General features: G+C 33.2%; 4 protein-coding genes across 4 annotated transcripts; 1 reads left to right on the top strand and 3 right to left on the bottom strand.

The window, feature by feature from the left end:
* Positions 1–614: 614 nt before the first annotated feature.
* On the bottom strand, positions 615–2,581 carry LOC11416510 (probable mannitol dehydrogenase). The gene is made up of 5 exons (XM_003612930.4): positions 2,404–2,581; positions 2,143–2,256; positions 1,522–2,035; positions 1,284–1,437; positions 615–1,109 (listed from the first exon to the last, which is right to left on the bottom strand). Exons 1-5 carry the CDS (start codon positions 2,499–2,501, stop codon positions 904–906), a joined length of 1,086 nt encoding a protein of 361 aa, XP_003612978.1. The 5' UTR covers positions 2,502–2,581; the 3' UTR covers positions 615–903.
* Positions 2,582–5,311: 2,730 nt separating this feature from the next.
* LOC11407843 (probable mannitol dehydrogenase) lies at positions 5,312–6,983 on the bottom strand. Its single transcript, XM_003612929.3, has 5 exons — positions 6,832–6,983; positions 6,519–6,632; positions 5,929–6,442; positions 5,682–5,835; positions 5,312–5,569 (listed from the first exon to the last, which is right to left on the bottom strand). Exons 1-5 carry the CDS (start codon positions 6,927–6,929, stop codon positions 5,364–5,366), a joined length of 1,086 nt encoding a protein of 361 aa, XP_003612977.1. The 5' UTR covers positions 6,930–6,983; the 3' UTR covers positions 5,312–5,363.
* A 2,168-nt stretch (positions 6,984–9,151) lies between these two features.
* Positions 9,152–10,729, bottom strand: LOC11407842 (probable mannitol dehydrogenase). The gene is made up of 5 exons (XM_003612927.3): positions 10,621–10,729; positions 10,355–10,468; positions 9,750–10,263; positions 9,508–9,661; positions 9,152–9,357 (listed from the first exon to the last, which is right to left on the bottom strand). Exons 1-5 carry the CDS (start codon positions 10,716–10,718, stop codon positions 9,152–9,154), a joined length of 1,086 nt encoding a protein of 361 aa, XP_003612975.1. The 5' UTR covers positions 10,719–10,729.
* A 4,379-nt stretch (positions 10,730–15,108) lies between these two features.
* LOC11405462 (probable mannitol dehydrogenase) lies at positions 15,109–17,321 on the top strand. Its single transcript, XM_003612925.3, has 5 exons — positions 15,109–15,329; positions 15,872–15,985; positions 16,100–16,613; positions 16,738–16,891; positions 16,982–17,321. Exons 1-5 carry the CDS (start codon positions 15,136–15,138, stop codon positions 17,185–17,187), a joined length of 1,182 nt encoding a protein of 393 aa, XP_003612973.2. The 5' UTR covers positions 15,109–15,135; the 3' UTR covers positions 17,188–17,321.
* Positions 17,322–18,408: the final 1,087 nt, after the last annotated feature.

Genomic DNA, 18,408 nt, shown 5'->3' with positions numbered 1-18,408 from the left:
GTGCGTGGGAACGGTGCATCCACTTGATTCATTCATGGATTCTCAATTCAGTTTCTCCACAAATTTCTCAAACCATCATTTTTCATGTTCATGTTATTGATTTTGGGAAGAACTCAAAGAAAGATTTCAAAGCAGATAGTATTCGTGTTTCTATATTACGTTATGCAATCAACAATCTCAAACAAGGATCAAAATATGTCCTTGATTACTTCACAAAAATGAAAACCCTATGGGAGGAGCTTAATTCTCAGAGGCCTACACCTAATTGTATATACATCCATCCTTGTAGATGTGACGCTATGTGTTCTGCACGCATTTTTCGCTTAGAGGGTCAAGTCATACATTTTCGCAATTTCCAAATAATAAAACCTCTAATCCTGCTATTCTTTCTCATCAGGAAGCCTCTACTCCAGGTATAAACACCATTTTCTCCAATACTTTAAAATTTCAAACTCCTATATGGCTCATTGACTCTGGTGCAAATGAACATATATGGCTCATCTTGAAAAGACATTTTATATTTAATCACAATCAGTGATTATATATGCTTAGGTAGATATTATTGACATATTTAGAAAATGGGGTAAACTCGTGCAAGACACAAGTTCTTGCACTAGTTGTAACAAGTTGAAATTCACATCATAAAACACATACATTATTCTATAACAGAAAATACATTATTCATTCACATATATGTGAATAGTGCTGAATTTGAATCCCTATGATTTTCAACCGCAGACGCTCTCTGTCCAAGATCAAAAACCTTTATTGTATACAAGAAGAAGAAAAAACAATCGACAATATTGGATAAACAAACATCCTTAAAAAAAATTGGATAAACAAACAAAAATCGTAATAATTGTGATGGTGATCCGAACAACAGACAGTGGAGTTGTACAAAAGTTAAGAACTAGGTTTTAAAGTGTTTCCGATATCGAGCACAAATCGATATTTGACATCTGCTTTGAGGAGTCGCTTCATTGCTGTGTTAACATAATCCACTGGTATGACTTCGATGTCTGGTTTTATATTGTGTTTAGCAGCAAAATCAATCATTTCTTGTGTCTCTTTCATGCCTCCAATGCCACTGCCAGATATCGTCTTTCTCCCTGCCAATAAATAATATCATAAAAATGTTTATACATTTATTTTCATAGGTATAAAAGGGTTTAAACCGTGGACATATCGATCACAATCAATCATAAATTTAGAGATAGTTATGATAAAATTCAAACACTAGAGCCGTGGGAACATTTTTCATATATACACACACAATAACTTACCCATTATTAAAGGAATGTGAGGGAGCTCCGGAGGCTTGTCAGGTGCACCGACCATTACAAGTTTTCCGTGATATTTTAATAAACCAACTAGAGGTAAGAGAGGATGATCCGCTGAAACTGTATCGATGATGCCATCCAAAGTACCCATCGCAGCCTATAAAATCATCGACATTTATTAATTAATCAATTACCATTTCCAATTATGAATATTATTCTAACTTTGATTATGTATTTGTACCTGCATTTTATCTTGGTCATGACTTATAAGAAATGAATCAGCTCCTAGGTTTTCTATTGCTTCTTTCTCTTTGTTGGGTGATGTACTAATTACTGTTACATTAGCTCCAAAAGCTTTTGCAAACTTCACACCCAAGTGACCAAGTCCACCAAGACCAACAATACCTATATTCATACCAGGCTTGTCGAGTCCAAAATATCGAAGAGGACTATACACAGTAATACCGGCACAAAGGAGAGGAGCAGCAGATTCAAGTGGTAAGCCATCAGGAATGTGAACTATAAAGTGCTCATCTGCAACCATTGAGTCAGAGTACCCTCCATATGTGATGCTTCCATCACTGTATTTGGCACTATATGTATTTGTTTGTTTAGGGCAATAATTCTCAAGATTTTCCTCACAGTTTTGGCATGCACGACACGAATCAACTAAGCATCCCACACCCACTTTGTCTCCAATTTTGAACTTCTCTACTTTGCTTCCTACCTCCGTCACTATACCAGCAATCTCATGCCTATAATCAATCATATATCAATTAGAATAAAATCGAAGTAGTGGAAAATGGTAAAAAAAAAATATTCCTAAGATATGGTTTGTTAAAGTAGTTCAAAGCAAACGTACCCAGGAACTAGTGGATAGGTAGACATGCCCCATTCATTCTTTATCATATGAAGATCCGAGTGACATATCCCACAATACAGTACTTTAAATGCCACATCTTTTTCACCCGTTTCTCTGAAAGTTCATGACACACAAAGAAATAAGTATTTAGCCAACAACATTGTTCTCAACATATTAAAATATTTCTGTCTTTACAACAATTGTTAGCATTTTCTTAGTTAAAAAGATGTATAAAATGAAGAGGTGGATGGAAGAATGAACCTTCTGGAGAAGTTGAAAGGGGAAAGAACACCAGAAGTGTCTCTAGCTGCCCAACCAAATGCCTTGTTTGGATGTTCAAATTCAGGTTGTGTTGCCATTTCAACGTGACAAAAATTAAGTAAGCGAATGAATTGTGTCTCTTTGAGTAGTAATGAAAGTATATGTTATTGTCGATATTACAAACATGTGGGAGCTATAAGGAGTATTTATAGTGACCATGAATGTGTTGTGACGTGTGAGAGTTGTTCTTCTATTGACATATTTGGTGACGTTATACATACTTTTGACATATCCAGTGACGTTTTTGCTTCCCCTTAAACAAGTCTTCAAAATAGTTCACATTTAAAATAAGTCACTTTATTACTAGTGTGAACTAACACATTAGATGGTCCACACAAAAGACTACTTTGCTATTTTGTTTAGTACCACTCATTCATGTAAGTCCATCATATATTTAATAATACGTGTCTTGTACTAGAATATATTTCTCCTTTCTCTTTTCATCATTCATAGCATGAATCGGGTTGTAAAAAGCACAAACAAAAAACCATAATTGTCTCTTCATAACAAAAAAACTCTTCTTTTCCCACCTTATTAATTTCTTGTGTCTTATTTGTTCGAATTATATAATTCAAATGGCATGATATCCCTTATTTTTTCTCTTTTTCTTTTATTGAAATAAGAAAGTTAGAGCCTTGCTAAGCGAGAAAGTAGGCTAAGTGAGCTAAATCCACGCCAAGCGAGATAAGGTGATAAGTATCAAAAATCATTTAAATATTATATTATTTTAGGCTTTAGTTACTTGTTTCACAAGATATCTCATGAAAAGCTCAAAATATTGAATAATTTCAATTTTATGCTTTTTATATCTTATACCAACCTTTTGTGTAGGAAATTGCTTGCCAAGGCATTTAAAGAGCAAAGAAAGAAGAAGAAAATTTAAGCTAAGCTGCCATGGCGAGCCCTTGAGGACCACAAAACGAACATAGGCATAAAGCACCAAAATATGGATTTCCAGGGTGTGGCCAAGTGAACTTGAAGCGAGGCCATGGCAAGAAGGCTCGCCACAGCAAGCTTGAAGCGAAGTCAAGGCGAATATAGGCAGAGATAAAGTTTTTTATTTTTTATAATCAAAACAGGGTGTGGCTAAGCAAGCCTACTCTTCGCCATGGCGCGCAAAGGCGGTTTCTGGGCCACTTTGCTGATGTGGCAGAAACCCACTGGTGAATAAACCCTCGCTCGTCATGGCGATCCTTCCGTCGCTCGGTGAGCAAACACTTTGCAAAATATTATTAATAGCATAGTTTGTACAATACACACAAAGCTAGTTACATACTCCCTCCTGTCACTGTTATAAGCAAAAATCAACTTTTTAGGTTCATTCAATAAATTATGTATTTAGTCTATATTATTGACCAAATACATCATTTATTGAATGAATCTAAAAAGTTGACTTTTACTTATAATAGTGACCAGAGGGTACAAGTTCAAGTTCATCACTGAATTAACAAATTTCCGTCACTAACAGTTTAGTGATGAAAATGGAATAATGTCAAGAGATCCCTCAAGGGTTGGACAACGCTTGAAGAATCACTCTCAATCCAAATATTACGCCAAGTATTTTGTGCTTAAGCTTACAAAATAAAATCATATTTTTTAGGGACAAAAAAAGTTGATCAATTTTTTTTACAATGACTAAAACTGGTAATGATTTTTCTTTACAAGGACTAAAAATATTGACAGAAAATTTTATAGGGACTAAAAAATGTGATTTTATTTTGTAGGAAAGATATTATAGATGTTTGTAAGAATTATTTACTAAATCAACCCTAAAATATATTTTATTTAAAGGCTTCAGCAATATAATCGAACAACAATTAAAATTTGGCCCCAAAAAATTAAAATTTATAAAAGTTGCCCAAAAATGATGACAATGAAATTTTTTAGTACTCCATCCAAACAAAAGTATTGAGAAATGAAAGTAATTTAAATTGCTTAGAATTCTAAATTCTTTAAAATTTCCCAATTACCTCATCCAAACACACTCTTCAAGATAGAATTCCAACGAGATCAAATTTGGTGCGTCGTCATGTTATTCAACCAGCTGACAACGTTTGTGTTGGCGGTTGCGGTGACCCTGAAACGGCGGATCATCTCTTCATTAGGTGTGATCTTTTTGGGAGAACTTGATATCTTGTTTGTAAGTGGCTTGGTGTTCCTTGTGTTTTTCCAGGCTCGGTTAAGGAACATTTTCCTCAGTTTATTCATTTGGCGGGTATGCCGCGATCTACTCATTTTTATTTAAAAGTTATTTGGCAGGCTTGTATTTGGGCAATATGGAATGAGAGAAATAACTGTGTCTTTAACAATATGGTTATTGATCCTCTTAGTATTGTAGAAAAGGTGAAGTTGAATTCTTTTTTATAGCTTTCGTCAAATGTTGTTCCTCTTCCGTTTGGCTTTCACGATTGGTGAAGATACCCACTACCTTGTATGGGTATCATGTAAGTTTTTTTTAGTTTTTTTCCTTCTTGGGAGCGGGTATCCTTGATAGGTGCATGTTGTTTGTATCAGACTTTAGGTGGTTCATCACGTTAGCACATCTTGTGCGGGGTGAATCACTTCTCTTTTGAGCTATATATTCCATTTTGATTTGTTAAAAAAAAAAAAACAACAACAGAAAATTAACATTGGCTAAACAAACTAAAACATAAATTGTGACCATTGTTTGAAAATTGTCCTAACTGCAGATAGTGCAGCTGTAACAAACCAAAGAACTTTTATTCAATAAATAGAAATTAAGTTTATTAATAACGGTAAAGACATAACATCATAGTAAGAAAACTCCTCCCACCTTCAATGAAGATTAGCAGAAGACTCATACAATAACGTTCTAAAAAAAAAGTTGCACAACACCTCACAAGTTTATTACAAAACGAAGTAGTCATAAACACGAAAATTTAAGAACTTGGTTTCAAAGTGTTTCCGATATCGAGCACAAATCGATATTTGACATCTGCTTTGAGGAGTCGCTCAATTGCTGTGTTAACATAATCCACAGGAACGACTTCAATGTCAGGTTTTACGCTGTGTTTAGCAGCAAAGTCAAGCATCTCTTGAGTCTCCTTGATGCCTCCAATATTACTTCCGGCTACCAGCTTTCTCCCTGCCAATGAATGTTAGCATCATCAAAATGCTTATTCATATATGAATTTTATTTTTGCTTCAAATCAAACAAGAGATCAATGGAAATGTAGTTCATATTTATGCTAGCTTACCCAAAATTAAAGGAAAGACGGGGATCTCCAAAGGCTTGTCAGGTACACCAACCATTACAAGTTTTCCATGAGACTTCAATAATCCAATTAGGGGTAAGATAGGATGATTTGCTGAAACTGTATCGATGATACCATCCAAAGTACCCAATGCAGACTATAAAAACATTAACATAATTAGTTCATGAATTGATTAGCAATAGCATTGTCAATTTCTGTATAATAGAAAATTGAACAATTTTTTTTGTACCTGCATTTTCTCTTGGTCACGACTTATCAGAAATGAATCGGCTCCTAAGTGTTCTATTGCTTCTTTCTCTTTGTTGGGTGATGTACTAATCACTGTTACAATCGCACCAAATGCTTTGGCAAATTTCACAGCCATGTGACCAAGCCCACCAAGACCAACAACACCTATACGAAGACCAGGTTTATCGAGTCCATAATATCTAAGAGGACTGTACACAGTGATCCCAGCACAAAGGAGAGGTGCAGCAGCTTCAAGTGGTAATCCATCAGGAATGTGAACCACGAAGTTCTCATCTGCAACCAATGAGTCAGAATAACCTCCATATGTGCTCGTTCCATCGCGATACTTGGCACCACATGTGAAAGTAAATGTGGGACAGTAATTTTCAAGATTGTCAACACAATTTTGACATGATCGACATGAATCAACCATGTAGCCAACACCTACTTTGTCTCCAACATTGAACTTTTCTACTTTGCTTCCCACCTTTGTCACTATACCAACAATCTCATGCCTGTATTTATTATATAAATTAGAATCTAAATACAATGACTTTAAGACTTCTATAGGATGATTTGATTAGAACATACCCCGGAACTAGGGGATAGGTAGATATTCCCCATTCATTCTTCGCCATGTGGACATCTGAGTGACATATCCCACAATACAATATTTTGAATGCCACATCTTTTTCACCAGTTTCTCTGAAAGTTTTGTTACGGAAAAGGTGAGTTATATATTTAGTTAACACCAATTTTACTCTTAACATATTAATCAAATATTCACATATTTAGGACAACCTATCCAATTCCTTGAATGGATCATAGTGTTGTGAAGTGGTAAAAAATGAAATATAGAATTAATGAATTAAAAGTGTAAAAATTAAAAGGTGGATGAATGAACCTTCTAGAGAAGTTGAAAGGGGAGAGAACACCAGATGTGTCTCTAGCTGCCCAACCAAAGGCCTTGTTTGGATGTTCAAGTTCAGGTTGTGTTGCCATTTCAATGTGAACAAAAGGAAGTGAATAACCTGTATTGCTCTTTGTGAGTAGCAATGAAATATATGTTGGTAATTGTTATGGATATTACAAGCCTAATTAAGGAGCTATGACTATTTATAGTGACATTGTGTTGTAAGGGTTGGTTGATCTTGTATTCACATATTCAGTGACGTTTTTCATTTCCTTCAAATATTTCCTCAAAATAGTTAATATTTTAAAGTTTAGCAAAGAATAGAATATTTGATTTGGTTTTGCAATAATATGTGATTAATTCATACTAGTTTTTGTCAATTTTCTTTTTAATAGTATTCCAAAATATGTTGTTTGGCATTTCCCCAACTAGATAGGTAATAAAAAAGGAATAATAAATATTTTTGATTGACAAATATCTCGGTAAAATTTGATTGAAAACGTATTTTTCCAGAAATGATCTGATTGCGATTCTCCTTGCTAAGGTTGGATTAAAAAATTGTTTCAATATCCTAAAAAAAATAAAAAATGGTAGTATTTAAAAAATTTATATAGCATTCAATTCATGTTCGGGGTTTGAAACCTCTAACCCCTACATATATTATACAATGTACCAATTGAGTTAAATTTACGGAACACAATCAATTCTTTTGATGAAAGTATATTCTTAGGTGCGTATAATTGACAATGTTTGGCCACAAATATTGAAGCTTAAGAATTTATCTTCACTTAGTGCATCTAATAAGTATCTTTTGTACCAAAGACATGAACTTATCAATAACTTGTCATTTCTTCAGTATATTAATTCCAAGTGCGGCCTTTTTAATGTTGCAGATAAGTTATTTCATTATTCTTTGCAGAATGGTATAGGACCTAAGACTTATATATCTTGTGGGATTAGTGATAATGTTGGCAGAGGTATTATGAATGACATGGTATATTTCTCTATCCTTATTAACACAAGACATGAAAAATAGTCATTGCATCTTGTTCACTTTTGAATTTGAATGCACAAAAATATTTTACAATCTGCAACTCGAATTTAGATTTTAATTTCAAGTGCCTTAATTTGATTGATTTGATATTTCAGTGTTATAATTTATACTTATATATCTTATGTGTGCCTACATAATGTGCTTCTTAGAAACGCTTTGACATCACTCTAATTTAGGAACGACTCTTAATCACGCTAATTTGCATTCAATCTCGCTCCAATCTCAATCACGATCATTTGCTCTCAATCTTGTTCTTAATTCGCTCTTAGAAACATATTCTTGAAATCGACTTGCGTTGTATTTCGTTGATTTGCGCCTCTCTCTCCTTATGATTTGCACTGCAACATCTGTTTAGGTACAAGTCATGAATATGCTATATGTGCTTGTATTTCTTATTTTTAGTTTTTGCATTTTCTCTTCGCTCGATATTTTGTTTTCTATGCACATTTCTGGTTCGCACGCTATGCATATGTTCAATTTTGTATATATGATTCACATTTGGACAAATTTTAACAAGCATTTTGTCTTTGGTTGACATTTTGTTTTCTATGCGCATTTCCTATTCGCACGCTATGCGTTACCTATTTTTATATTTGTATATAAGACTCACATTTGGACAAATTTTACCAAGCATTTTGTCTTCACATAGAAGCACACGGCTAAAAAAATGAATTTAAAGATGGAACAGGTTCATCACTAAATTACCAAATTTCCGTCACCATCTAGTTTAGAGATTGATTTATCGACACAAAAATTCATAATGAAAATTGGCTTCACAAAATATTAGCAAGGGATTTTGATATTCATCGCAATTTATGACAAATTATTTTTGTCACAGAGTAAAAATCCACAGCTATAATTGGACAAAAGTTTAGGTTTTGAGAGCCAATTTCTGCTAATAATTAGGAATTTTGTGACAGACATAATTGTGACGGACTAAACATATGGTTGTAAGGAAAAATAGAATAAACAAATGATTGTAAACCTTAGTAACATTTGAAAAATGTTTCTAAATCATAAAACATTTATATATGTTTAGATTCAGCAGACCATAACCTTTATTTGAGTAAACAAACTAAAACATAATTTAGAAACTGTCCCAACTCCCAACTGCAGACAATGCAGCTCTGGAAAATTTAAGAACTTTTTTTCAATACATAGAAAGTTTAATAATAACAATCAAGACTTAACAACATAGCAAGTTACACAACACATCACAAGTTTATTAAAGAACAAAGTTGCCACAAACACGAAAATTTAAGAACTTGGTTTCAGAGTGTTTCCAATGTCGAGCACAAATCGATATTTGACATCTGCTTTGAGGAGTCGCTCAATTGCTGTGTTAACATAATCCACAGGAACAACTTCAATGTCAGGTTTTACATTGTGTTTAGCAGCAAATTCAAGCATCTCTTGAGTCTCCTTAATGCTTCCAATTCCACTTCCAGCTACCAGCTTTCTCCCTGCCAATAATTGTTAGCATCATAAAAATGCTTATTCATAAATTAAATTGATATTCTCATGTGCATTATACTATATATATATATATGCCTTATAGCTTTTAATCATATAAGAGATCTATGGAAACATAGTTCATATATATGCTAGCTTACCCAAAATTAAAGGAAAGACGGGGATCTCCAGAGGCTTGTCAGGTACACCAACCATTACAAGTTTTCCATGAGACTTCAGTAATCCAAGTAGTGGCAAGACAGGATGATTTGCTGAAACGGTATCAATGATACCATCCAAAGTACCCAGTGCAGACTATAAAAACATTAACATAATTATTTCATGAATTGATTAGCATTGTCAATTTGAGTATAATAGAATATTGAACTATTTTTTTTTGTACCTGCATTTTATCTTGGTCACGACTTATCAGAAATGAATCAGCTCCTAAGTGTTCTTTTGCTTCCTTTTCTTTGCTAGCAGATGTACTAATTACGGTCACATTAGCACCAAAAGCTTTGGCAAATTTCACAGCCATGTGACCAAGCCCACCAAGACCAACAACACCGACATGAAGACCAGGTTTGTCGAGTCCAAAGTATCTAAGAGGACTGTACACAGTGATCCCAGCACAAAGGAGAGGTGCAGCAGCTTCAAGTGGTAATCCATCAGGAATGTGAACCACGAAGTTCTCAGCCACAACCAATGAGTCAGAATAACCTCCGTGTGTGATGGTTCCATCACGATGCATGCCACCAACTGTAGTAGTGTATGCGGGGCAGTAATTTTCAAGATTGTCAACACAATTTTGACACGATCGACATGAATCAATTATGTAGCCAACACCTACTTTGTCTCCAACATTGAACTTTTCTACTTTGCTTCCCACCTTTGTCACTATACCAACAATCTCATGCCTGTATTTCTTATATAAATTAGAATCAAATCAAAATAGTAGAAAATGGTAAGACTTTAAGACTTTTCTAAGATAATTTAATTAGAACATACCCCGGAACTAGTGGATAGGTTGATATGCCCCATTCGTTCTTCGCCATGCAGACATCTGAGTGACATATTCCACAATACAATATTTTGAATGCCACATCTTTTTCTCCTGTTTCTCTGAAAGTTTTGACACATCAAACATGAGTTATATATTTTCCTAACAACAATTTTACTCTTAAACATTATATATGATCCATCAAAGTGTAAAAATAAATTAATTGAAAAAAAAAAAAAAAAAAAAAACTGAAGAGGTGGATGGAGGAATGAACCTTCTAGAGAAGTTGAAGGGGGAGAGAACACCAGAAGTGTCTCTAGCTGCCCAACCAAAGGCCTTGTTTGGATGTTCAAATTCAGGTTGTCTTGCCATTTCAATGTGACCAAAAGGAAGTGAATAAAATGTGTCTGTCTAGTTAGTGAGTAGCAATGTTGCTATGGATATTACAATCATAAGGAGCTATGGCTATTTATAATGACATTGTGTTGTGAGGATTGGTTTGATCTTGTATTGACATATTCAGTGACGATTTTTTTTCCCTTCAAATACATCCTTAAAATAGTAAATATTTAAAAGATTAGAAAGAATAGAATATTTGATTTGGTTTTGAAATAATGTGTGCTTAATTGATACTATTTTTTATCAAAAAAATTAATAGTATTCCAAAATACATTGTTTGGGATTCCACCAACCTAGGTAAGTTTTTAAAAAGATAAACAAATATTTTGATTTTTTTAATGACTAATCAATATTTTGATTGAAAACGTATGTTTCCACAAATGATTTTTTGCGATTCTCCTTGTTAAGGTACGTTTTCTAAAATTTATAGGGCATTCAATTCATGATTTTGTATGTCTTAGTGTATGTTCTAAAATAAAAATAATTACATCCTAGTATCCTACCCTCATTATTGTATGCAACAAAAACTCCTTTATTTAATAACTTATGTATATGATCTCTCAAAAAAAAAAAAAAACTTATGCATATGAGGGAGGAGATTCTCTCAAGTTAAATTTCCTCATGTTGAGAAATCTCAACCCTTAAACTTATTTTCCCCTTTTTTATCTCAAATTCTCTTTCCTTTTAATTCTCTTACCTACCAAATCAAAAGCTTATTTCAAAGAACTCTTATGTCATGTGACATGAGACAATAATTTACATACACCTGATTTATAATATTGGTATATGCATTATTTATTTAATGAACCTAAGAAACGGTTTTTTATTTAAAATAGTGACCCTTGAGGTATCCTTATATAAGTTAACTTAAATACATAATCAAACTTTGTTTCCTAACTTATATCAAATTCTAAATCATTTCAACTAACTTTTCACGACTTCATATGAGAATATTTTACCCTGCATTCAATGTATCTCTAACATTGAAGGTGAATTATTACATTCATTCAAAAATTTAAAGATAATTTCAAAGAAAATATTATTAAGTTTATAATTAGCAAATGGAATGAGCCTATGATTGATTGAATTGAAGAGAAATGATTTAACCACGATGTTTAATGTGAAATGAATTAGCCATCTACCAATCTATTTAGAGATGAGTGACAACTAAACTTCCTACGTAATGGTTCAAATTATAAGATATATTTATCTGAAACCTTGACATTTTTAGAATATTAAATTTAAATATATTTTAAAATTGATAGGGAATTGTTGGATTTTTTCAAAATATTTGTTTGGAACGTTTAAGTCTTTGTAAAGTGGACAAATGACACAATGTTGGTGTACCCCTTGCAACCCCATTAATAATATCATATTTAGTAAAAAAACAATATTGTTGGAATCAACTCTTTTGTCTTTGAAGTCTTTATTTGTGTGTTACTATTTAGGGTTTTTTGAATTGTAATTCATGCATGTATCTATATGTTTTTTTGAATTGTAATAAAACTAAGTTGATCAATTGTACTCAAAGGTAACTATTGTAACTAGCCTGATTAGTCTAAGTTTGCAAAACGTGTTTGTTTCAAATCTTATGGAACCAAATAGACAGGGCCGGCCCTAGGCATAGGCCGCGAGTGCGACGGCCTAGGGCCCATGCCGTTAGGGGGCCCAAAATTTTTTTTAAGGTAAGGGGGTGCATATAGAAATATTTGGATTTTGAGGGATATATATAGAAGAATTCTCTTCAAAGGCTCAAACTTTGACATGATAAAGGAATGAGCTGACATCTGTTAGTATTTTTGGCCCTTTTAGTGAGATTTGCTATATATATCCCATGTAACACAAAATTTTCTATATACACCCTCCTATAAAAAAAAATTGGTTGTTCTTGATAATATGCTCAAAAATTTATTATCTAAGAAATTGGTGATATTTTTTTGGGCCCTTTACTCCTAATAATGTGCTTCACTAATATTAAAAATATCGACGATATTTATTATCCAAGAAATTGGGATAATTTTCGTAACAAAGCAAATTCTATTTTAGTTGAAAATAGGGTGCCAAAATTTCATTCTACTTCACATGTGCTATTTTTCTCTACTTCTACGGTATTTTTATTTTGTTTTGGTGTATATAGAATATTTAATTTATTTTCAGATGTTGTCTAAAAAAAACATTTATTTTGTAGTGAAAAACAAAATAAAAAAACGAAATGAAAAGCGAAAAAACACAACATTGAGCTAAAAAAATTATGATCCATTATGTAAGGGCCCTTTTTTCATATTATGCCTAAGGCCTGTAAAACTCTAGGAACGGGCCTGCAAATAGAAAAGAATGGAGAAGATTTATTATGAAAAAATTCAAATGCTAAGGATGCCTCTAATATTTTATCAATACCGCTTTATAAGGATGATCAAGAAGATATAGTAAGTTCAAAATCTAGTCCTACCGGAATTTATTGCGAAAAGTTGGGTTACTATTGTACAATGGAACACTTGATAGACAATAGAATACCAAACGGAACTGAATTGGAAAAGATATGGGGTTTGAAAATAATGCAAAGAATGAAGGCTTTTCTTTTAAGGGCTTTGATAGGAGTGTTACCTACTCGACAACAACGACTTCAACATCAAGGGGTAAAATGCACAGGTAAATGTGTTTTTTGTGAGCATGATTATGCGAATAATTGGCATGTCTTCTTTGGATGAGAAATGTTAGCAACACTTACTTTTGAACAGTCTCTCTACAACTCATTTTTTATTGGACGGAATCAATGTATTTCCCAAGACTTTGAGTGGGTTCTATTTCCAAAACGTAAACCTATAATGATTTAAATCAATAAAAAAGTGAATATTAAAAATATTGTTTAAAAGAGAGTCCAGCAAAAATATTGTTTCCACAAATTACACAATCTCTTGGACAAACCACAACTCGCGACCACTAAGACGTGGTCGGGTTGGGAAGCAACCTCGCACACACACTAGACAAGGTTCTTATGCTTAGGTGGAGCTTTGATTTTTCAAATTAAACTTTAACACCTGGTTTGTGCAAGATTATCAACAATTTCGTTCACACAAATTCCATTTTATTAAACACTAGACTTCCAATAAATAATTAACCAACAGTTACCGTAAACAAGTCCCCGTTAGAAGAAGTGGGATGCTCTCAGCCTTACTTCAGCCACATTTCCTAATCCGTTCATCTTGCATTCAAATATGAGAAGAAGATCAAAATATGTATGTACAACTAATATTATTTAGAGTTTAAAAACAAATTTTTTTTGGGGTCAAAAAACCTCTACTTGAAAAAATCTATTTAACAAAATTACCAAAATACACTAATTAATACAAGTACAAATCAAGATACGTTTTGAATAAAATAAAGGGCAATTCTACGGTGCGGTCAGTAAACTAACTATTTTAGAAAAATTATTTTGTTTAGTCAATAGTATAACTGTTGATGTCATGTCAGCTAGTGTTCTGCTGGTGGACCTCTCTAAGGCTAAACTTTACCTTATTATAAATCAATCCTCATACAAAATATTAATTACTTTTGATTTTACCTTAATTACTGATTTTATATAAATGATGCTACAAACTGGAATTGCATTGTTTTGAACTGTTGAGATAGATGATGTTTGTAAAGTACATATTTTGTTTGAGTTTGAAAATAGAGCTGATGCCTCCAGTTTTGTATGTTGGCCATAAAGTATTCCTTATGACTTCCCTTTCTTTCGCTTGATGTATTTCATAGTTTTGGTTTTGTGTCTGGCTTACCAAAATTACATTATGAAAGTTGTAACTGATAATTATGCCACACACTTTGTTGTTATATTGTGGGCAGTTTTCTCTTGTTTGGAAAAATAAATAAAAGGCGGCAATTCATGAAGATGAAGAGATTCAGACGGATGAAGATGAAAGGGATTCAAAGTTGGTGTTTTACCAAATTTTGATTTACGATTACAAAATAAAATAATAATAAAAATGTTTAATTTTGATTTAATCAGGGATACAATTGCAATAAATAAAGATATAATGACATATTTTATGGGTAAATGTGCAATACACCATGTAGTATGACGTTATAAAGATTAAATACACAAATACTCATTAAGTGATCATAGGGTTAACTTCACTAGAAAAGTCATTCTCATGACTTCACCATAAAATTTGCCTAAAAAAATTAAATGCATATACTTTTATTTGTTCACTAATTACTTCGTTGGTTTAATAATAAGAATGTGACAATAGCTCTTCATGGCCAAAAATAGAAGAAAAAGAATTTGATCAATAGCACTGACCATAATCTAAGGAGAGGTGTATTATTATGGACAGTTCTCTCAATCCATTGACAAAGTCACCCACTCACCCAAGAAAGTAGCACGTATGATATGGTTATAACATCTACCACATACTCTTGTTATATAACTTGTGGATTTTGGTTCTTACCATTTCATCAATATCCTTTCACTTTCTCTGCAATTGAAATGGCCTCAAAACCAGAAACTGAACATCCCAAACAAGCTTTCGGCTGGGCTGCTAGGGACACATCTGGAGTCCTTTCTCCTTTCAAGTTCTCTAGAAGGTATGTAACCACTCATGTATTCCTTCATCAAACATTGGCGATGCATATAAAACTTCCCAAGATTAACTAATTGCTTAAACAATGCTAATCAAGGTGGTTTTCACTTGGTATGATGATTTATGTTGTTTGATTGTTGAGTGATAAAGTAAAAGATAACATCTCATAAACGATGGGGACTGGATCATCTCTAGCGAACGGAGAGTCCGGTGCAATTTAGGTCATCAAAAAGTTAAAAGATTTAAAGACAGGGTGAATTGTCCTGCTTGAGAAAACATAAGAGATTTTCTTTGTAGAGATTCATCCTGAATGATGATGTGTGATGTAAAATCCTGAATTTTTTTTTTTTTATGGATAATGATAAAGATCGAGAAGCATTGTTATAGCGAAAATCACGATTGACATATGATTTATTTTAATTGGCTCCTTGTATGGTAAGAGGGTGCTGACTAGTGGTAATGCAGGTGCTATTTGTGGCATAATGCTAATTAACACGAGCACATCACTCGCGAGAAATAACACTGCTCTTTTTCATTCCTTTTCAGGGAAACAGGGGAGAAGGATGTGGCATTCAAAGTACTATTTTGCGGTATATGTCACTCGGACCTCCATATGGCGAAGAATGAGTGGGGCAGTACTACTTACCCAGTAGTTCCTGGGTACTCTAACATCACAAAACAAACCATTTTTTATTTTATTTTCAATGAGTTAAACATTACTCTGTTATAAAACAAACTAATTTTTTGTTTCTTTCTCATCTCATTTGTGTAAAGACATGAAGTTGCTGGTGAAGTGACAGAGGTGGGAAGCAAGGTGAAAAACATCAAAGTTGGAGATAGGGTTGGTGTGGGGTGCATGGTTGGATCCTGCCATTCATGTCAAAGTTGTGGCGAGGATCTCGAAAATTATTGCTCAAAGATGATTCAGACATACAGTTCCAAGAATGTTGATGGCACTATCACATATGGAGGCTACTCTGACACCATGGTTGTCGACGAACACTTTATTGTCCGTATTCCCGATGCCTTATCACTTGATGCTGCCGCTCCTCTCCTTTGTGCTGGGATCACAGTGTATAGCCCAATGAAACATTTTGGATTTGACAAACCTGGACTGCATATAGGTGTGGTTGGTCTTGGTGGATTAGGTCATATGGCTGTGAAGTTCGCCAAAGCCTTTGGTGTTAAGGTAACTGTGGTAAGTACTTCTCCTAACAAAAAGAAGGAAGCCATTGAACGCTTAGGAGCTGACTCATTCGTGGTTAGTCGCGAACAAGACCAGATGAAGGTGCGTACCAATAATTCGCTTTTAATGACTAATTTAGAAAACAAATTTATTTCTATATAGTAATCGATTTATCGACGGTCTGAAAAATCTACCTTTAATTCTAATGTTGTTCAATATGTTATAGGCTGTAATGGGAACGTTTGATGGAATCATCGACACTGTTTCAGCACTCCATCCTCTAATGCCTTTGCTTGGTCTATTGAAGAATAATGGTAAACTTGTTATGGTTGGAGCTCCAGAGAAGCCTTTGGAGTTTCCAGTATTTTCTTTGATTGTGGGTAAGCATATGATAAAAAAATTCTATACAGACTATGTTATATTAAAATATGAAGGTTGTTATATATAATACATCACATTATTTTTTGTAGGGAGAAAGACAATTGGTGGGAGTATGATTGGAGGGATGAAGGAAACACAAGAAATGATTGATTTTGCAGCCAAACATGGCGTAAAACCTGATATTGAGGTTGTTCCAGTGGATTATGTAAATACTGCAATGGAACGCTTAGTCAAAGCTGATGTGAAATATCGATTTGTTATTGACATTGGAAACACAATGAAGGCAAGCTCTTAAATAACTAGATGGGTTTATAAAAAATTAGTATTTCTTTCACATTGTATTCATTTTTGGGAGGGCTTTGTTTTCATTTTTGTATTTCTATTTCTTTGCAAGACATGTATTACTTGTTCCATTTTTCGTTTTTTTAACTTTTTTTATCTCTCTCGTTGAGAAAGAACACATTTGTGTTTGTTATTGAGTCTTTGTTTTAGCCTATGAGTATTTAAGTTTTGTTTGAATTTTGTTTCTTCTTTGTTTTGGTTGAATTCATAACCTCCAACTTCTTATCCCTTAACTCAAATCTAATCACCCAAATTTGTTTGATCGTTATAACATGAAAGACATATGATATGTGAGCATAATTAAGTTTAATCATGTGGTTAATATATTTTTTACAAGATTTAATGTACGTATGTTAACAAACTAAATCGCTTTTGAAAACCCTGGTGACCGTCTAAATAGATAATCGAGGTTTATTCGGCTCTGGTGTCGGTTTTAAGGCTGGAGCTTTGGCAGTGTTTTTTTTTGTTTGGACCGTGTGGGAGTGTTTCTTGCGCTTTTGTTTTTAAGATGGAAAATGTTGAACACAGCGACAAAAGAGCTCGCGAGAAAACTACGAAGAAAATTTAGTGCTACAGTACAGTCCACTATACCCCACCACCTCCATGTTTTCCGGACAGGCTCTGATTTAATTGGATAGACCATAATTCGTAAGTACTTCGTTATAAAAAATGTCGCTACAAATAGCATTACTGTTTTAAGATTGACCAAATTGTATATTTTTTAAAATTGAAGAAAGGGAAATTATTTATAAATTAATGTGACACTAAGAATTATTTTACAGATATTTTTATTTAAATTTCAATCCTTCGATATTGTGAGATCAAACTCTTACTACTATGCTGATATACAGACAATTGACCAAGATGACAAAGTTTTTTTTTTTTTTTTTCTAGCAAAAGATGATAAAGTTATCATTGTAACATTTAATTAATTGTTAAATAATTTTTATTTATATCACTTTCATATTTAAAAAATTTATATTAATTTATTTTTACTTTCTGGAAATATATTTAAATGTTTTATGTCGTATATTATGGCTAAATTATCCTTGTGAATAATATGAGGTAATTCCCCTAAAAAAAACAAGGTAGTAATAATAAGAATTCAAAGCAACTCCAATGTTGTTCTATGATATGTTCTTGAGGTCGTAAGAACTTGATTTTATGTTCTATC

The sequence above is a fragment of the Medicago truncatula genome, chromosome 5 (genome assembly GCF_003473485.1).
Source record: "Medicago truncatula cultivar Jemalong A17 chromosome 5, MtrunA17r5.0-ANR, whole genome shotgun sequence".
Classification (NCBI taxonomy): domain Eukaryota; kingdom Viridiplantae; phylum Streptophyta; class Magnoliopsida; order Fabales; family Fabaceae; genus Medicago; species Medicago truncatula.
Note: the sequence above shows the minus strand (reverse complement) of the source record. Positions and strands in the feature narration are given on the sequence as shown.